Source organism: Rhynchophorus ferrugineus, unplaced genomic scaffold (genome assembly GCF_030347505.1).
Source record: "Rhynchophorus ferrugineus isolate W39M unplaced genomic scaffold, kcgeb_rfMv2 rfM2, whole genome shotgun sequence".
Classification (NCBI taxonomy): Eukaryota; Metazoa; Arthropoda; class Insecta; order Coleoptera; family Curculionidae; genus Rhynchophorus; species Rhynchophorus ferrugineus.
In genome coordinates, this window is record NW_027472581.1 from 17,343,373 (window position 1) to 17,366,332 (window position 22,960).

The 22,960-nt window shown below is 30.7% G+C and overlaps 1 protein-coding gene across 1 annotated transcript in view; it reads right to left on the reverse strand.

The window, feature by feature from the left end:
• Positions 1-22,960, reverse strand: part of LOC143190012 (uncharacterized) — a 302,059-nt gene that overhangs the window by 114,718 nt on the left and 164,381 nt on the right. The window contains exon 9 of the mRNA XM_076394062.1: positions 5,336-5,498. Coding sequence (XP_076250177.1) covers positions 5,336-5,498 — 163 coding nt within the window. The remainder of the gene's footprint in view (positions 1-5,335; positions 5,499-22,960) is intronic.

Here is a 22,960-nt window from a genome sequence, read left to right on the forward strand (position 1 = left end):
AATATGCTTTCTAATCAAAGTAACAAATTTTACTTGAATATAGAATTGTTAATTAGGTGAATTAGGACTCCAGAGGACACAACTACAAACGCGACTATGTTGTTCATCATATTATCAATCCCTACCTTAAAATAAATATACTAGAATGTTCTCCCGTATAGAGGGTTGCAGCTATTTTTTACGCGTCTGAGTCACTAGAAATTCCACATGATTCTATATTCTATTCTATAGTATTGTATTATAAGTATTGTTAAATAAAGTCTTGATAAGTATTGTAGGTGCATCTATTATAGAAACTTCGCAAGAAGAAATGAGAAAATATTCCATTCCTATATTCTCCAAATGTACTAAATTGTAAAACGCATTTATTTTATTAGAAATTAAGTAAGGACCAATATGTCTTCCTAGATAAGTATATACTTTTAAGTCAATGTAGAGACAAATTGTAAGTTATTCGGAAACAGCTACTAATAATATATTAATAAATAATAATAAGAAAAATTTATATAGAAGGAGAATGTAACAAAAACTCAATAAATCCAAAATGGCATTAAAATATTTAAACACTTTAGGAGGAAACCTGTAAGTTATTTTACGAGTGATATTATTCTTCGTAGTGAGCTATATTTTATCAGCAGACCAAACAAAAAAAGAACGAACTGTTTTTTTTTAACCAAACGGTGTACAAAATAAATTGCCGGCTCGACCTTAAGCGATTTTTAATTTGTTCTTTATGAAGTCTATAAAATATCTAGATGGCCCTGTATGTCGGGGATAATGTGGGTTAAGGTTGTTTATTGTTGAAAGGACGTGGCAGGATGATAATATCAGCCGGGGCGTAAAAGATGACACGCTTTCATGGAAGCCCATAACTTTTTCCTTTATTTTCCTTTTTCCCAACACGGAATTATGTCCGTTTTTTTATACATTTAACTAAGGCGACAATTGCAACGGTGATAAACAGCTTTTACCGCATCGACATCAGGCTCTATTCTTTCACGTAATTTGTTCCTCGTTCATGATGGTTTTTAACATGTAATGTGGAGCGTGGAAACTTTTTTAGTTGTAATTTAGAATGTTTAATTTTAGAAATAGTTTTAATCATTTGCTTTGATTACTTTGTAGACTAAAATCAGTAAAGTAGTTGTGTTATATTTCATGTTTCATCAGGGGGTGTTATGTGTTGACGTAGTATTTTGGGTTCCTATTTGTGTTTGGTTTTGAAAAGAACCTTTAATATCGTGACGACGTTTCAGCAGAATCTCATCCCGTTTCAATCCTCGTTACTCGAGTTGAACTCTCGGATCCGATCTGAATTACCTTGTGGGTGTGATCGTGTCAATTAATTCATTAATGATCGCTATTTTCGACGCAGCGTCCGAGCCAAGTAGCTCGCTGGGAGTATATTGCTTCGTTTAATTAATAACAATCTTATTTAATAATATAAGTCTTTTGGTTTCAAAAATTGAAGTCCAAAGTAAGTACCCTTGGATTTTATTTTGTCGCCTTTAATTTAACGGAATTTGAGTGTTGGTGAACCCAGGATGGCACAGAAGAAAATTATATTTGTTGTGCCAATATAAAATCTGCAAAGGGTATTAGAGACATATCATATGATTGCATTAGATGTAATACTAATGGTTATTGTGTTATTATTTTCATTTATGATTTATTGTGATTAACCATTATTTTAATTAAAGTTATGAAATCAAATCTACATTTCTAACACATTTACACGTAAATCTCCGTCAACCATCAGCTAGAGGTAGTCAGTTCATTAAAGGAATTTGTCCATCAAGAACAGTAGCAAATATTGCAGTCTCTGGTAACTATTAAAAATATATATTAGTCGTTATATGTTGAGTAATCATTTATATATTAGAAGTATTAGTTGAATACATTGAGACACACGCGGGGGCCGAAGATAGAATACGTTACAAAAGGTTAATAAAAGCCGAAGAGAATAAAACAAAGATCAGTTCACTGCAGATGTTACGCTTGGTAGGATTTTACTGAACGCTAGAGTAGTAGAACATTTGTGGACAGCATATAGCTCCTATGTTTATTTCAGCGCCGTTCTTTTCATTAGTACTTATATTTCATATATTTATAGTACTTATATTTTCAACTTATATTTCTTAGTCGTAGCTTGTATTTCTTCTTTTTTAATCTCGTTTTGTTGGAAATGCTATATATTTTGTTTCATTATTAGAGCTGTTCCGCCTCGAGGGCGTTCACTGAGACGTACTGTCCAGTTTAGATCATAACCCTGTATATTAATGTATTGTTTTTTGGAATAATGGGTCTGTGATATGAGAGTTATATCTATGTTATTTGTTATCAGAAATATTTCTAGTTTTCAGCTGATTCGCTGACTCGCTGATTTAGCCCATTTGCGTTCCATGTTATAATTATTAAGTACGAAGAACTCATTGTTATTTTTCTTTAACTTCTTTTGAGATTATTGTAATTGTTCTACCCTACTTTCTAATAGACCGAAAATGTGTCGCAAGTTATATTAATGTTCAATAGATTTAATTTCACATACGATTACGTAATGAACCAACGTTTTCTCTAAAATTGTGCTTTATAAACGAATGACAAAATAAGTTCATCGACACACAGGTGTCCTGACAGTCGGTATCAAATATTACAAAATTAAAACGCACATGGTTTTTGACACTTAATGCCATTAAGAACAAAAATAGCAACCCTCGTACTACTAAACAGATACTCTAGCTATTTAGTTCAATTTTTCTAATTATTGTAGAAACTCTATAAGCCTTTTATTTAACGTATTTACTAATAACAGTTTTGGTATATACAATATTTTTCTGTAAATAAAATCTTATGTAATTTTTATTTTTGGCTAATAAAGCATGTTTTCAAATAATATACAAGTTATTACTGTTATATTCCGTTTACATATATATCGATTACCTTTAGATATAATCATATTGAAAGTTATATGTTTCAAAGCCTTGTTTATGACACATTGAACACATTCTAATAATATCGCATTTACACCCAAATGTTTTGTACGGTTCCAGAGTTGTCTAATATTACTATACAATTAATATAATTATTACTTAATTAATATTTATATACTTATTATATTATAACTTACAGTTATTTTTATTTGAGTAAAAGTATTTTTCAAGTGGTTTTTATTAAAATGAAAGATATATACTTAATTGTTTTGAGAAATTACTTTAAGGAATGATTACAAGGTGGAAAATTATTTATTATTTATTACCTTCAAAATTAGATACAAGGTTTATTATTGGAAGGGGTTAATTTTAAATACAGATATTATCAAATACAAGTTATCATTCAGGGTACCAACTCACTTACTAGCGAGAGTAATAAAGTTTCAGACCTAATTAATTTTTTCATTTCGAAAGGTATCTCATTAAATCTTAGTATTAGTCGATGACATTTCAGTATTATAAACACCAGGAGCGACAATCCTGAAAAAGAAAACAAAGATGCCCAATCTTACTAACATATTTACTAACTGGGACATGATTGGACTCGGAGGAACTAATCAGTTTAAATGTAACACTCAACATTATAAACGATCTTGAGCAGCAAACCCAAGCAAAACAAGTTACATTAATCTAAAGAGATAAATCGGAATATGAGGTAAATTACCACCTTGAAATTAGGGAATTTGTATACTTAAAATATACACTTAAAATAATTAATAATCAGATAAATCAAAATATTAAATTATATGAACAGAGTTGCCTCGAAAAATATGTAAATATGTAAGCCTAGAAGCAGACCCGCTACGGAAAGCAACTTGGAGATTGAATAGATCAATTATTAGAGTACCGCCTATTAAAATGACCGAAATTAATGCGTTCGACGGAACAATGAAATAGCTGAGTTATTCACAGAACATTGTGTTAACGTATTCCAACCATATGAAGTAGTTGTAGTAGTTCATCTCAATTAACGAATTAAGTAATAATTTAAACGTAAAATTAATCTAAAAATAGAATTTAATTATTATTGTGGCAGTGAAGACATACTGCTTCGGAAACAAGCGAAGAACGAAAGGAGGTTGGAGGTGTGTACGGGCGCATCATCTTTGAATTTAAAAGCTTTTGACAGCAATATGCTACTAATAGTGAGAATTTTATCGTTGAAGATATCGAGATATTAATTGGCAATAATCTGGCCAGTGTCTGTGGAAGAACTGTCATCAAAATACCCAGAAATATAATCCCAGATGTTGGACACGGGCGGGGTGCCAGCAGTGCAACTAAAACACGATAACGAATAGCTGGCAATTCCGAGACGTTTGTCGGGGATGTCATTGAAGGGTATTTACAATCATTCAGTAACCGACCATCGTTTGGTTTAGACGTGCCACCATCGACTGGCCCAAGCCTCGTCTCCAGGTAACACCGCTGCCATCCTTTTTATCTATTTTGTATTTTTTACATTTTAATATATTGCCAATAAATAACGGTCACGTAATGTAAACACCACTGTTTCATTTCGTTTTACCTCCATTCACCGAGTCCTATCAGTTTACCCTAAAAATGTTACATTTTTAGCTCTCACGCTGTACTGTTTTTTGTTGAAATAATATTACTTAAGTGAGTGTTGAGTTCTGCTCTCACTTTCGCCGTGGTGGTTTTTGCTTTCTGGTCGCTATTCTTATCATCGGGCTTTATCAGTTGTTTCAACTATCTATTCTACTATCAATCAACTATTTATTCCTGATCGCTGATTATGTTATATCATGATTTATGTATGACGTGATTATTTTGTCGCTCATGAAACGTTAACAATTCATCTCTTTTCAATAGAGAAGCTCCCGTTAACTGATCATCAACTGTCTGCCCTTTTTTGAAGCCTGAGAGATCACATATTTTACCGATCGTTTGTTTTAACCGTCGATAAGGTGAATTATAAATTGAAATATACACATAAATATAAGAAATGCAAACTGGGCAATTTATATGCGCTTCATTATTTGCACAGAAGCAGTATTGATAACATTTATACTATACGGCTGTAAATTCATTATATAATGTATTTTTGATGAACTTTGAATATTAAATTACTTAAAGGAAAAGGAATCCTGTATTTTTCATGATGTAGTAATAACTTGAATAATATATTCATTCATCTTGCTATTATACGCCATATTTAAAAAAAACATGACCAGAATATAAACTGTTAATAATTATACTCTTTCCTTTTATGTTTTATAGTTTTATTAAAAAAAGACAGCAATATTACGTTAACGGAATTTACGGACACTCGATTCAAAATTATCGCCGTTAGTCGAACATTAATTTTAAACAAAATAACTCACCTGAATGGAGAGGACGGTTTTTATCGAGTTGTCCTTCTCGGACACGGTGACGTTGCCGATGTAGCCCCGGTCAATCCACTTATTCAGGACATTTTTCACCTTTTTTTCTTCTTTTTTCGGACCGTAAACTTGGAAGGTAACGTCGGCTCCCGACATGTAATGCCTGAAATAAAAATAACGCTCGCGTGAAAAAAAAAAGGAAGAAGAAAAATGGACCATGATGAAAAATAACCGACACAGGAAATTTATTTATACAGTTTTAACGATTACATGAAAAATGTTATAATTTCTATGTTATAAGTTTAACTTTGAGCTTGATAATTTAATTATGAAGTTGAAAGTGATAATAATTTACTTGGGAATATTTAAATGGTTAATACTAAATCAAACGCCATAATTACCATAAACGCCTTAATACATGTTCTAAGTAGCGTTGGGAACTATTGTCTATTTAGTAATTGACTACCATTTACTACCGATTATTTCAGTTGCTATTTTCGGCCCGACTACTTTTTACAGCAATATTTCCAATGATTTTTAACAATCTTGTATTGCCGTCCTATCCGGGGTCTTGAAAATATTGAGTTAATTTTATTCTTATATAGAAATATATGGTTTTATGTTTTGTTTGTAATATGTTGAAACAATGTAAATAGTAATGTAGATTAATATAGCAGTTATAGAATAAAGAAGTAAAATAATTTTGACTGTATATATATTTAGAATTTTTTTATTGAGTTTGTTGATTTTTGTAAGTGCCTCTATGATTGAATATTAAAAGTTCTTTCATTAAAGTGACGAATAAAAATATTAAAATATTCTTGGCTAACGATAAATCAAATAAAGGGCGCGGTAATTAAATATTTTTATGAAGATACGATACAAATATTTAAGGGTCACTACTCCATTCCTCTTTACACTAAAATGAAATATATAAAATACTTTTAGATCATTCAAATTGAAAATCTGTTTTTGATAATCATAGAATCCAGTAATTATCTCTTTTCATTTCTTTCCCAAAGAAAAATCGAGAATTAATAGGTACATCTCGTTGGAATGAAATAGAAATAAACCAATAAATTTATTATTTTATGTCATTGTTACTTTCCAAACATTAAAATACGATTAAATATATTTACAATCATTATTTCATTCCATTTAACATACTCTCACTTGTCAATTTAAAATTATTTTAAATGAACTGATCTATAGAGTACAGAGAATCAAACAATCTCCGTCCGTTGTCACGTATGAAAAAAAAAAGTCGAAGCGCACATTTGACTGAAATATTATTTACCAATTTTTAGTCGACTATTTTTTTGACTGTTTTGCGACTATCGACGTTTCAACTGTTTTTAATCGATAGTTTCCAACGTTAGTTTTAAGCAATAATACATATTTTCTAATACATTCTATTCAATGTTAATTATATAACCTTATTTAATCAACTATTTATGATTATGATTCACAGCTTACTTATTTGATCTAATTTGTCTATTTTAAGTTTATTTACTTATATATTGAGAAAATATTGCTCAAAATATTACGATCAGCAATCAAATCCAATAATATTAACGTGTAAATATAGTCTATCCAAAAGAGCAGTGCACTCACGTCATGTTGACGTCGAATTTGTTGCCAGTTCTTAAATTCGTTTTAAAATCAGACCGTTTTATCATTCATTCTATTCTCATTAGAAAGAAATACAATGCTGCGTCTTGATACCAATTGAAATTTCTTGATCTCTTGACCCAATTATAAATCGATAAACGTAGTTTTGGCGCTTTAAACCATTTTTATAAATTTCAAATCGCTGCTTAATATGTCTGATTACTCTGATTGAAAATGATAAAGTCAATAAATAATTGGAAGCAGAAATAGATTGCATCTGAAGCAGAAAATATACTAAAAGTCAAAGATGATACGACGTTGCAATATTATAACTTTTAATGATAGGAGTTCACTGTTATTTTTGATGAAATATATATAGAAACCGTCAGTTTGGTTCCAATAAATACGTTCAATAATTGACTAAACAGTAAATCAGAAAAACAAGTTTTCTCTCAGGGTTCTTTGGATGTCACATAAGCCTTCAATTAGTTATGGGCAAAGGTTTGACAAATAAACTGTAAAGAATGAATGAATGAATTATTATAATATATCTGGAGCTCTTGATTTCGAATATTTAGAATTAAATGAGTTCCAAGTAAAAGTATTTTAATGTCCCAATATATTAAAATAACCAACAAGACTTTAATGTTTTACAAGATTTTTTGTTAAAATAGACGAATTTAACAGTTAGGTTGTTTATAAATTGTTTATATTAATAGTTCGCATTTTAACCATTCAAGAAACTTAATACTCTATAATATATTATATAAATAAAGCGGTAACATTAATTTTATGTATATTTGTCTCGATTACTATCCCCTTTCAAAAAGCAACAAAATGTAAGGGGCAAATTTGTTGGAGAATGAATTAATTTCCGTGGATATTTGACCTCAATTTCGCCCCCTCACTCTTTGAAATGTCCCGAGCTGGGTATCCAAAATATGGTAGTATTTAACGCAATTCGGATTCCGGGGAGCGGACAAAGTTAAATAATTTTTCGAGGGTGTGGGTTATCTGACCATTCCATTGTGCAGAACTTTATTAATTTAATAAAGCAATTTTCGTTTTTTTTTTAAATCAGTGGTCAGAAGTTTTCAATTATTTTTGCATATATATAACACATCGGTGAATAAGTTTGGCGGTCAACCATTTTGTTTTATAAATATGACTTGGATGCCAAACTCAAGTGGAAAGGATTAACAAGCCGAGAGAGACAAGCGAGAAGAACTTTTTATGATGTTCAAAAAAGGTGTTTGTTGCTTGCTGTACAGGCAATGTACGTCATAGATGACGGCAAATGTAATATCAAATGCAGAGTCCTTCTTATTTTACTAGTTAGTTAATCTTCTAGTATTCTAGCTAAAAAAGAGATGGAATGCAGTCTGGAGCGTCGAAATATGTAACCGAATTAGTCTATAAAATCCATTTCCGTTGGTATTGGTTGGCTAATTTGTCAAATGTCTACAAAATTCTTCAAAACATTAGCGATAATAATTGAAGGTTTTAAACTCCGTCTAATAGCTTAATAGGTCTCCGATTAATAGCTTCGAGCAGGAACGGGGTAATGGTAAAATAAAAGTATTGATTTTATTAAACTTTGATTATTAAAATGTTGCTACGGATTTTTCGGAAATATTTTTCAGGTTGTTGAAGCTGCACTTAATATTAACATAGGGCGCGGAAAATGTCCCGCTACCATGGACGATTGTTTTCAATAAATAGTGTTACTATTTCTGCTCATCCTTGTGGCTTATATTTATTCACAATAAAATTTGGACGTTTACACAACACAATGGTTAAAGCGAAACTGAGTTAAACGCCACATAACCAAGACAGCAGGCAATCAAAATACTAGCGGGATTTTTTCGGCACACTATATAAGAACTGTGGCCGAAATTTTCATAAAATAATGTTGGATTCATAGAAAAAGAAAGAATCTACTCATAAACCAACAAGTGTTGAACAGTATAATAGGTCAATTGAACAGTCCCCGGCATATCACAGTAGAACAAATTTTTTTGGCAAATTTTTTTTTATTCACCATAATTCCCTTTAAGGGTGATACACTGATTATAGCCACCCTCCAACTTTTCAATATCATTATTGTAGTACGATTTGTCCTTTGCTTCAAAATAGGCCTCAGTTTCGGCGATCATTTCTTCATTCGACGAAAATTTCTTTTCAGTGAGAATTCTTTTGAGCTCTGGGAACAGGAAATAGTTACCCCCAGCCAGATATGGAGAATAGGTGGATGAGGAAGCAATTCGTCTGTATTTTGGGATGCGCATGGAATAATTTTCATTGGCTACCTTGAAAAAGGAAGAACCATCAAAAGCAACTATTACATAGAATTATTGGACCGTTTGAAGAACGAAATCGCTGAGAATGGCCGCATTTGAAGAAAAAGAAAGGGCTGCTTCACTAAGACAATGCACCGTGTTACAAGTCAGTGAAAACGATGGAAAAAATCCATGAATTGGGATTCGAATTGCTTCCTCATCCACCGTATTCTCCAGATCTGGCCCTCAGCGACTATTTCCTGTTCTCAGATCTTAAAGGAATGCTCGCTGGGAAGAAGTTTTCGTTGAATGAAGAGGTGATCATCCAAACTGAGGCCTATTTTGAAGCAAAGGACGAATCGTACTACAGAAATGGCACTGAAAAGGGGAAGGGTCGCTATAATCAGTGTATCACCCTTGAAAGGAATGATGTTGATTAAAAAAATAATTTTGGCAAAAAATTGTGTTATACCTGTATAAACCTGTTATAACGAATGATTCGTGATAAAATTAAATCTGATTTGAAAGTAGAAAATATTGAAAGCAAAACGTAGCTGCCACATTTCAGGGTATAAAATAATTATGTCCGTCGATTACCATAAAACTGATAAAACAATAAACTCTTATCGTATCTCTATCTCGTTTCCTATTGTACTCTTAGTTCAAACAGGTGCAAATAGTGAACAGTGATCATGAGGATCAATCTTGAAAAACTACTTCGCGGTAATTGTAATTATACATAATGAATTTACTCGGAACAAAATATTTCTATTAAATATTGATATTTCTAAAAAATGTATAGGAGAATAAATTGAGGTTTGAAATAATGTAATTTGAAATAAGCGCCAGAACGCTCAATATCTGTATGTGACATAGTTGTTTCGTCGCTTTGCAGGTTTTGTGTGGTCACAAGTTTTATTAATTAATTATTTAATAGTTTTGTACAATAGTTTTACATGTTAATGTTTTTTTAATATATACGGTTCATCAGTATAATAATACCCCGGTAAAAACTAAATTTCTGTTCCATGGCAGAAAAATGTTGGGAAAATGTGGTTAAATCTTGTAAAGCATTTTGATGTATTTATCATATTTACTAAGTTTATAGTATTTCATGCGTCTCATAAACTTAATATAGTTTCAGTTCCATTGCATATTATGTATATTATTCTCTAATATATTCTGTATTTAGAATCTTGTTTTAGTTATGAAAAAACATGGTTTTACTTCTGAACGACTATGTTCTGAAAAAATTAAGTACATACCTTCAAAAAGTAACAATTAAGCCACATCATTGACAGGTTTTGCATTTTATCTAATTGGTACAAGATGTTTTGGTATAATACAGGATAGATTTGTTTTTGACACTTGCTTAAATTTTAAGTATATTTCTTAATTATATTTTTTACTCTTTTGTGTTATAATATATTATTTTTACCTTATTTGTATATACGTACTAACTGTTTTGACTATTATATAAAATTCTGCCCATACAATTTTGCAATAGTAGTAACAAAATTTCATTATATATTAAAAATGTATGTGTAACTACTTAATAAAGATCAAAAAGGATAATTTAATCATACATGGTGTCTTTATTAAATATAGGAAATATTTTAGTAATATTTTCATTTTTTTATTTAGAAATAATAGTCGCAGTTTATCGTAAAAAATGCGCTCACCATCGATGAGCCTGTTGGCAAATTTGAGATATTTGTGGAAATGATGATAGTAAACGTTACGCGACGTCAATGTTTCGTAGCACTTTTGATTGATGTGTGGCTTTACATGGCATAATTTTCAATGTTGTGCTATTATTTTTACTAAAATCTTATAAATTATAATTTCAATTCAATAAATAAAGACTCCTATGCGCTTATATCCTATATTATTGTCATAAATATATGCCATTGTGATTCTAAATTTGTTTTATTATGTCTGCTCAAAGAATATGTGGAAAATAAGGTCCAAGCCATTTTAAATGCAAAAATGTGAAAATGTTTAAAAAACTTAAGATGCTAATCTTCTAAACCCAATGCAAACATGTTAATTATTAAGTATAGAGGCTTTTAATATTTGAGACCCTCTCACTTAAAAATTAATACCCCAAAAACCGAAGAATGAAAATCCCATTTAATAATTTTTTACACAGACTTGCTTAAATTTTAAGTATATTTGTTATTTATATTTTTTACTCTTTTGTGTTACAACGTATTATTTTTAGTCTATTTGCTTCGATTTTCTACCAATATTCATGAGTAGTATTTCTCGAATACTTCCTTCCTTTATCAATGATATAAGTGCTCACTAACTGTTTTGACCATTATTTAAAATTTTGCCCATACAAATATACAATAGTAGCAATAACGTTTCATTATATATTAAAAGTGTATGTATAACAACTTAATATAGATCAAAAAGTATAACTTAATCAATATATAATTAATTTTAATCATAATATAATTATTAAATATTATGAAATATATTAATAATATTTTTATTTTTTTGATTTAGAAACAACAGTCACATTTTGTCGTAAAGTCTGTTGGCAAATTTGGGATATTTGCGAAAATGATGATAGTAAACGTTACGCGACGTCAGTGTTTCTTAGCACTTTTGAATGATGTGTGGCTTTATATGGCGTAATATTCAATGTTGTGCTATTATTTCTACTAAAATCTTATTAATTATAATTTAAATTCAATAAATAAAAACTCCTATATGCTTCTATTCTATATTATTGTCATAAATATATGCCATTGTGATTCTAAATTAGTTTCATTATTTCTATTCAAAGATTATGTGGAAAATAAGGTCCAAGCCAATTTAAATGCAAAAATGTGAAAATGTTTAAAAAACTTAAGATGCTAATCTTCTAAACCCAATGCGAACATGTTAATTATTAAGTATAGAGGCTTTTAATATTTGAGACCCTCTCACGTAAAAATTAATACCCCAAAAACCGAAAAATGAGAATCTCATTTAATACCACCTTTAAGAACGTTCGGAAAGTTCGTTCATGCAATTTCACTGATAAAAGGCCCAGCTTAGAAAATTTAATTTCCTATTAATTAAAATGTAAATAGAAGCATTTGAAATGTTCAACGAGACCTAAATACTTCTCCGATATAATGCAATTTATTAAAGTTGTTCGATCGAAAGTTTTCGCAGTTATGTAATCCTCTTTTCGAGCTATTTTTCATTATAAAAATACATCAAGTATTAATTTTAATACGTATCGTATTTAAAATACAATAAATTATATTTTAATATTGTTTAAAAAGTGTGAACGATATTCGCTAAAATATATTTTATAAAAGAAGCGAATATCTATCCAAATCACCATTAGGAAGTTATCCTATAAACATGGGAAATTTTATATTGTCAATTACTTTTAAAGGATTGTTAACTTTACGATGGGAATGAAATATTGTTACCTGTCCACTTAACAAGTGTTTTATGAAATTATAAATCGAAATCAATATTAACACATTTCATATTTTTGAAATATGTATTGAAAGTGAAACTCAAAAATAATTCAGAAATATAACACGATAAAGATTTTTTATTGGTATCAAGAAAAATTTTAAAATTTTAGTTTAAATAAGATATTTAACAGTAAGGAAAGATTTTTCATCGTATTCATCCGTTATATTCTCCAGACGTGGGTCCATAAAACTACCACATTTCGCATTGATGCCTCAGAGATTTACAAAATGTATGGAATCAAATGGGCAGTATTTTGTATAAATAAATTTTGACTATACATTGTAGTTAATGTATTTTTTCATCCATTCGAAACACAAAAAACAAATTATTGACATACCTGGTAATAGAATTATATTAGAGTGAAGACTGGACATTGTGCATGTTAAATAAATATAAATAAACTATAGATTAATATTGTAGAACTTTAGGTGTTGTTATTTTGAAGCTGTTGTTTGTAAAGCAGATTTACTTCTAGCCAACAAAGAATGACATTATTTAATCTAGCCGTCGCTTTTATTAATTGAGGTTTGTAATTGTTTAATTAAATATTCATTTACTTAGTTATCATATTTAAGCTGCAGCAGACTTTCGAAGCATAAACTTATCAGCGATCTGTTGAATTCAACGCCGACAGCAACTTTTTAGCTCCGTGTTTCTTTTATTCACTGGAAAATTTGCTTCAGCGTTGTCGGATTCCTCTCCAAACTTCTTGCTATCAAGTCCGAAAATCTGACTTCTTACTTCATTTACTCGACGGGCGGGGGAGAAAAAGGCGAAAAGTTAAGGTAGATTAAATTTGGGAGTTAAAAACGAACATAATGGAAACTTTTGTCGGAAACTTTTCCATTCTGAGCGGCCAAGAGCAAGGACTAGACGCCGCTGTAAATTCGTATTAAGCTGATGAAACTTTGTTAACATTTTCCTGGAAATTTCCCGGTTAATTGATCTAGTTTATGAATAGGGTCAACAAAAACAACTTTATCATAAATCTTATGATAAAATATTTTCGTGTGTTTTTTTTGTTATGTGTGATTTTCCTGTAGCTTAATATAAAGGCGTACAGTGGTGCCATCTATGCATTACACCAGATACTTATTAATATTTATGAGTAATGTACTAGTTCAAAATACAACATTGTAGAAAATAGAAATAATGCCTTTCAGTGTTGCCACATTTAATTTAATAAGATAAGTTAATAGAGCAGTAGCGTTTGCTGTATGAGTCTTCGCATTATCATGCAGCAAAATCATCTTATTATGGTCTCGAACACGCTGTGGACGTTTTTCAGCCAATGCTCAGTTAAAATTGAACAATTGTTGTCGGCAATAATCAGTATAAATTGTATTTCTGGGTTTTAACAGCTTATAATATGTAGGCCATTCACCAGATGATGATATTTTCACATTCAACTTCTTTAAAAATTGTTATTAAGTTTATGATGGGTCTTCATCTAATAGTTCGGCAATTCCGCATCTTTAACCACTGTTTAGGCCATTTTAAGTATTCACTTGCACATGACAACTTGTACGTACTTCTTTTCATGAAACAAGAAACAAATAATGCGTTACGCAAATAAAAGTTGCATTCCAAACTCGCAAATACAAAACTCTTTTTCAAAAAATTATAAATCTATAATGATGTTAAAACATTATTTCGCTTACATAACTTATGTGTGTGGATTTGAGATTAATTTCAGTAGAATTAAATAACATATATAGTAAATCAAAACATTACATACTTATGGGTAGTCAAAACTGTTATAGAACCTGAAAAGTAATTACCAATGAACCTGGTTTATGAAATTTGATATCCATTGTGTTTCAAAGTGCATAGTAGCAACGTTTTGATTTAATTACCAAGAAAAACCAGCAATAGTTCAAAGGAGAAAATTGAATTAGTTTTATAAATAAAAGTTAACTTTTTAATACATTTCTTTCACCAAAATTAAATAATATGGTATTTATTTCTCAATGATATGTTTGGTATTAATATTTTTTTATAATTTATTTCAAGGCAAGTTCGCTGTAAAATTTTGAGGTAAAAGATCGTAAATAACACGACAATTTAAACAAGTCTGAATTAAGATGAAATAAATAATCTTATGGAAATGCTCGACGCTATAGCTACAGGTAGCAGAGGAAATAATTACATAAAGCAACCAAATAATTTCTTTTTTGATTCAAAAACCTGAATATCTTCGATATATATATATATATATATATATATATATATATATATATATATTTATACATATCTTATAATTAAGAGTTTCGACTTGGTTCTTCGCAAGTTAATATATCACTATGTGTGAAAGATATAAGGTGCTCATTAGCCTTGCTTTTATAGGAGATGGATTAAATCACTGGACCAAAAAGAGTAGGCCACCGAGGGAGCTTATTAATGAAATAATTTATAAAATCACTTCCCAAAGTTGGAGATTGCTTTAAATAAATAGCTTCAAAGTTTCTGGGATCTCCGAAGCAAAGGTTAAGTATTGTGTTTTCGTCACACACATATAACTTTTACAATTTTTAGGCAATCATAAAGGCCCTCACTCACAAACAAATTGCCAAAAGTACATTTTGTTCATTTCCACTTAATTTTTCAGCAAATTCGGGATACGTGAAGATCAAGGTGAAGGATTTCGCCAGGATATTGAAGAAAAGATGATCTTAACACGGGAAATTATTTATTCTATTTTATTTAATATAATGGCTAGTTTAACAGGTCAGTTGAATAGTCCCTGGCCTGACACATAGATAGCACTACTAGAATTAAATTCATATGTATTTTAGTTAGCTCTAACCCACAAAAGTTGCGTGTATAAATTGGACAGCTGTCGGGTCATTAGTTTGCAATACAACAGTAAATTTGAATTATAGCATTTTGAGTGAAGCAACTTTTGTTATTGCGAAAAAAAAACGGATAAAAAAGAATTTCGCCTGTTGATAAAATATTGTTCTTTGAAGGCTTGTGCCGTGTTTCCGGACACTGTACCAGGAAAAGCAACCATCAATGATTGGTATACTAAGTTTAGACGTGGTGAAATGAGTACCGAAGATGGTGAACGCCGTGGACGCCCAAAAGAGGTTGTTACCAACGAAAACATTAAAAAAATCCGCAAAATGATTTCGAATGACTGTAAATTGAAAATGAATGAAGCAGCAAACACTCTAAAGATAACAACTAAACGCGTATATCATCTCATTCATGAATATTTGGGTATGAGAAATCTCTGTGCAAAGTGGGTTCCGCGCGAGTTCACTTTTGACCAAAAACAACGACGAGTTGATGATTCGGAGCAGTGTTTGAAGATGATTAAGCGTAATAAACCCAAGTTTTTGCGTCGATACGTGACAATGGATGAAACATGGCTCCATGATTTTGCGTCGAGGACCAATCATCCGAATGGACTGTACACGATGAACCCGCTCCAATGCGTGGGAAAACGCAACAGTCGGCTGGCAAGGTTTTGGCGACTGTATTTTGGGATACGCATGGAATAATTTTCATTAACTACCTTGATAAAGGAACCGTTTTATTGGACCGTTTGAAGGACAAAAATCGCCGAAAATGGCCGCGCTTGAAGAAAAAGAAAGTGCCGCTTCACCAAGACAATGCACCATGCCACAAGTCAGTGAAAACGATAGCAAAAATCCACGAATTGGGTTTAGGATTGCTTCATCATCCCCCGTATTTTCCAGATCTGCCTCCAGCGACCATTTCCTGTTCTCAGATCTCAAAAGAATGCTCGCTGGGAAGAGATTTTCATCGAATGAAGAGGTGATCGCGGAAACTGAGGACTATTTTGAAGCAAAGGACAGATCGTACTACAAAAAAAGGTATCGAAAAGTTATAGGGTCGCTACAATCAGTATATCACCCTTGAAGGGTTGATAAAAGGGTTGATATGTTGAATAAAAAAATAATTTTGCCAGAAAAAATGTGTTTCACTATGGTAGTCTGGGGACTTTTCAATTGTGTTTTATGACAACAATGAATAAATATCATATTCGGATTTGCCGCACCCAAAAATATAAAAATTACGTCACAAATCCTAAGAATCTCTTAGAATAACATGCATGTGCTTGTGTCTTCTTTGCAACATAATATCGAGGGGATATTATAATGCATGTAAATTTCTAATCTCCACTCTTGTAAATTTCAAAAGTAAATTTTGAGCTTATGTTATTTTTTACTGGTCTAGCATTATTAATGAATGTAGAGTTTGTTTACGAACAGCAGACACCCCTGCCTAATATTTCTAGGGAAAGTTTGATTGGAAGAAAGAGCAATCTAAATATAATTCTAATAGGTAAACAGATTGGAGAAAGTTGCTAGTAATAAATAAGTTTCTTCGTTCAAATAGAAATTTGATAATTTTCGACTAAAAACGTCCTTAAATTATTCACAATATCTGAGTATATGAAACTCAAATATTAAATCGGAATTAAAGTTTATATTAGCTGTGGGTTTTCATCAGTGAACTTTAGCCAACCGCGAGAGTTTCTTAATTAAACAAATAAAAAACTCCTTTTTTCTTCGTTGGAGTATAGCCGACTATATATTACAACCGAATGCTAGAGAGATTATTTTAATTTCGAATCCAGGCAGCTTTTTGGTGGGGTATTCTTGTAAATTATTTCGTTGGCTTGATAAAACTTTATATTTTTGAAATATACAATTTTAATGTTAAATAAGGGATCCACTTCTCACAAAGTAAAATATTAATAGGAAATTTTGCTTAACAATAAAATAAATAATATGTAGTTTGCGAATTTGGATAATTATATTTTTAACAAAAAGAAGTAATCCTTAACTAAGATTAAAATATAATCTTCCACTAAAACAATCAATGTCTGTAACAGATAGCGTTGAATATACTGCCAAATGCAGTTTGAAAAAATGTGAAATTCGCTGTAAACCCAGAACGAATATTTCATTCTCATTTTACTAATTAGCATTACTCCAGTTAAAAACTGTCTCTCTTAAATTGTCTGATGCGTCGGAATATGTTACCGAATCAAAAATAATAAAAGTCATTGTTCGTAAATATACAGCTAAGTTATTGGCTTTATGGGTATATTTTATTTTTGAAAAAATAATATATTTAACAAGACTATCCGAAATTAATTTGTATATTTTGATTTGAAACAAAAAATAAAAATAGAGTATAGTTCTAGCCTGTAGATTTGGCAACACTGCATGGTATTGCAAGCAGTATATTATTGTTCTGATTAAACGTTGGGCATTTATTTGTTTAACTGTTAATGTTTTTAATATTGCTTTTTATAAGGTTATATTTTGACGGTCCTCTTTACTTAAGAAGACCTTTAACTTTAACATTGTACATTTAATTTTACTTTTTAATGCGATTTAATACGATTATAAAAATGGAGGGTCAAAGGTAAGTTTAATTTCAGTTGTTAGAAATAGGATAAATTAATTAAATGACTTACATTTTCTAGTGTAGAAAATTTTTGTAGAAAAAGACATATGCGTTTCACTATGAGCTTGCTGCGCAACTAAAGCCAATGACAAAAAGGACCATCTGCCTTCTCTGTGTCCCCAACATAATGATCTTAGTATCCATACATACTGAATTTCGTCAGTATCTTTGTTGGATTCATAATATAAATGTTAAACAATCTAATCTTTATTTTAAGAATTTGTATTTAAGGCTTTGAAAGTTGGAAGGCACAGGACGATAAAGCAAAAAATATTGTTGCTTAAATAATTTTTCAGGCAAAAAGAAGTCAAGAAATTTAATATACAACTATATAAAAATTTGAAACAACAAATTGAATACCATTATTCCTGAGGAAGTAGTTATTTGGAAAAGTATTGTACTTGCTACATCTGTATGATTGGTTGATAATGAAGAGTAATCTGCCAAAATATTAAAGAAAAGCAGATCTAATAGGAAATAAAAGAAAATACTTGAAAGGTATTATTTTAGTATATATATATATATATATATATATATATATATATATATATATATATATATATATATATATATATATATATATATATATATATATATATATACTAAAAAGACACAAAATATTAACATCATTGAGTTTTTAAGTACTTGAGTCTTGATTTCATTAAATATGGTGGTGTTTTTTAGTGTGTGAACCTCCCATTAAATATATTAACTTTGCCTTTATTTGGAAAAATGTTTTATTGCAACTTTGATTGTATTGTAATTAACTAGTAAATAGTGCGAGAAGTATAAAAGAATGTATCTACAAGGAAGTTGTTATATCACTTTATATAATACATTTGTTTATCCAAATATGTGGTAGATTAATAAATGTTTATGGAATAGTTAAGATTCGTTGTTTTATATCCCTTAATTTATAATTAGACATTTAATATCTTTTTTACCTTCTTCTATAAAATGTTTTGTAAATTAATGTCATCTTGTTTTAAGATGGTCATTTTTACTATATATATATACCTGTATGGTATATATAAGTTAATATAAAACTTATGAACATTACCTTTTAATTTGAAAAATAATACAGATGATATTTTACGTCATAAGACTAATACTATGCCGATATCAGAAGTTTGGTATAATGTATTCAAATATTTCTAACAGAGGGGACGCACGCGCCAGTGCACTACATTAAACCTACCGGACCACGATGATTTTTAATGTATCCTCTATAAAATTCTATTTGTGGCTGCTTGGTGGCGCAGTGGTAAAGGCGATGGGACGGTCCTCCTACTGTTACGACAGCCGTGGGTTGGAATCCTGCTGGGGCATGATCGTAAATTTATGTTTGTGATTGTTTAGAATTTGTGAATGTTCTAGGCAAGAATGTAAAATCAGACAAGGAAAATGATCCCATTCACGCCAGTAACCAGACTGGGTAAGACCGGATGTCTTCTGAGATGATTTCTAAAGTTGGTCACTCGCCAGTCGGTAGGCTTAATACTGAGGACCGTCGTTCGGAGCCCACGTTAAACTTTAGGCCCAGTCCAGATAAACCCATAGTTGGTAGAAGGAGACTTTAAAATATATATAAAAAAAATCGATTTGTGTTAGCACAGATCGACCCCGTTGTCAAATGTTTACAAAATTCTCAGTTAAAAACCGGCGTCTCTATTTAATAACTTCGAGTAGCAATATTGCGACGCTTACGCTGATTACTGACGTCATAAATTTTGCATGGCGTTAGCATCAGTGCATTATTTTGTTGGGTATCTACTGGATAGGCTGCACACATAATTGCTTGGCTTTATTAAATGTTCAATGAAAACAGGGTTTTCCTGTTGAATGTTAAAGTTACCTAATTTATAATTTAGTGCGAGTGGTATGATTGCTTATAAATATAAAATAATTATATAGAATCATAAACTGAATCGCCTATACTCCGAGCAGGATTGGAACTCATCACTACAGGGATAGAAGGATAGTTCATGAAAATATGATTTACGATTTTGTAAGAAATAAATTATAAGCTGGAGTTAGTATAGTCGATGTCAAAATGTATTTTAACCAAACTGATCTTAAGAAAAGTAAAATCAAAACCATCATTTTCTGTTCACTGTTCGAGCCAAAATGGAAACCAATTTTACTAAAACCCATAAAAAATTTAGGTAAATACTTTAAAATTAATTTGACCGACATTGTACAACGGAGCTGCGAGAAACGAGGAACGCGTAAAATTTTACTTTGTATGTGGTTTTTAATTTTTTTTTTTTGTTAAATACGGTTTAATGAGTCACCGGGGGCTATTTTGTTTTCAGGTAGAATTTTATCTCGGTTTACTTTAGTTTCAGGGTTTTGTTCAAAGTGATATATTTTTTCGAACGCTATTATTATAATGTGGCTGAATCCGGCTTGTTTTTAGGTTATGATTTCAGTGCTGTTGATTTAAAAGAGCCAGAGAGGACTGAAAAAATGTTCTGACAAAAAATATATATCTTGAGTTGCTTTTTTGATGTTCTTCTTTAAAAATAGTAAAAATATATCTATTAAATATAATTATGCATATATAATGTAATATCAACTTTTATAAATGTTTAGATGTTGATTAAGTTAACTATATTATAAGAATTATAATTTTATTTTCTTCTTTATTCTGCGTCTGAAACGTGAAACGACTATAAATGGTCTGAAAGAATAAACCACTGTATTTGACCAGCTTCTAAAATTATTCGTTTTTTTCATTTGTGGACGCAAGTCATTCCTCTACGTGAATCTGTGGCTAAGACTGGGGATGTCGCATTTCTTGAGCCTCACGTGCTGTTGTTCACTCGCTCTTTCTTCACTCAGAGCCATTGCCAGCTCGTTTATATGCTCTTTATACATTTTATGTTACGCTGACATATACCTGTTGCTTATGCTTTGAGGAATCTTTAAGATATTCGTTAAAGCTTTGCTCTGGAATCTTTACATTTTAATATTGCTGTAGCTTGCTATACCTCACAGTTGAATGCCGTATGTCCATATTGGCTTGATGATGGCTTTGTGCAACATTATTTTGCTTTTATTGCCTATATGCGAGTGAGCATACGCTGGTTTCTGGGACACTGCAGCTTATATCGCGCAGAGTAGAATATTCATCATTATACTTAACCATAAAGACAGGTAAACAAAGATAAGTCAAGTAAAATAGTAGATAAGTAAAATGTCCTATATAAGAGGTAGGATGAAATTATGCGATAATATGTATGCAGAAGCAACTTTTTTCTTTGTATGTCCATCCATCATTGTCAAAACAGTATATTATAATAAGAACTTTATGAAAAACAACAGTAAATAATAAAAGTGTGCGATTAAAATAGAGTAAAAGACACTAATTATATTGTTTAATTAATAATTTTAGTAAAGACTTTTTTAATAGTTTTGGTACTCAATTATAATATATTTTATTAACATTATAACTAATGCTTGATGTTATTATAATTTGTTTGATATGGTCCGTATGGAGTGAGGCATATTCTAGTTCAGAATTTTGCTAGATGTTCTAAAGGTTCAGATTCCGACGAAAATTTCAAAATGATAATTTCAGCAACTATATTTTTCTCTCTAATAAGACATGAGTATCATACAATTGCAAATTAAGAAAAAAGTTCAGAGAGACCTATTTTTTAGAGTGTTGTTTTGTTAAGAATCTTTTTTCAATTGAGTTTTGCCTTCAAGGTTAGAATGATATCGGTTACGACGCATTAGAACTTCATACTTTTATGTTTTTTAATATATTTTAAAATCTCCTTTTTTCAACCAGGCTTTATCTGGACTGGGCTTACTATTTAAGGTGGGCTACGAGCCACGGTCCTCGGCCTTAAACCTACCGACTGGCGAGTGACCAATTTATAAATTATCCCTGAATACATCCGGTCTTCCCCAGCCTGCTTACTGGCGTGACTGGTATCATTTTCCTGGTCAGATTTTGCATTCTTGCCTAAGGACAATCATAAATGTTAAACAAACATAAACATAAATCTACGACTATGCCCCGTCAGGATTCGAACCCGCGACTTTCGTAACAGCAGAAAGATCACTCCGTTAACCAAGCCGGCACTCTTATGTTTAAATCAGAGGAAAAAGGGTTGGTAAAATTCCTTCCTTGCTTATTGAAACACAAAGTAAATAAGCTTGTGTTAAAAAACAGTTTGGATTTCAATATGTGTGCAATTAATAGTATTTAGGACAATTACTAATAGTTTGAGAGATGATAAACGTCTGAGAGCGAAATTAATGTCTAAAATCGAGGAAGGGAAGAATATCAATTTGAAGCAGATTGAAGTAATTTAGCCTGAAGTTAAAACCTGCAGTTATGCTCTGACGAGTGGTTGTAGTGATTCACAAAATAACACAATTAATGCTGATTTGATTCGACTTAAGAATCGTTAAGAGTATTTTGAAAGTATTATCGAAACGTTGAAAAATAGATTGAAGCAGATTGTTCGAGTTATTTAAATTATATAATTATCGTATCATATAATTCTCAACAGTGCGAGAAGTATGACAGAAAAATATCCAATTTAATCCTTTTAAAGTTAATACCACGAATGACATAATTTATTCGTTCTTAATAGTTTAACTATATGACTTAATTATGCTACGTATTAAATTCGAAAATTCTAATGTATCATTCCATTCATTTACATCATCGATATTCTCGGAGATAAGTTCGGAAGTGGAATGTAGCGGAACACATAAAACAAATGAAGTTTAGCAAGTATGATGGATATATGGTCGTTTTCCTCGGGCTATAGAAGCA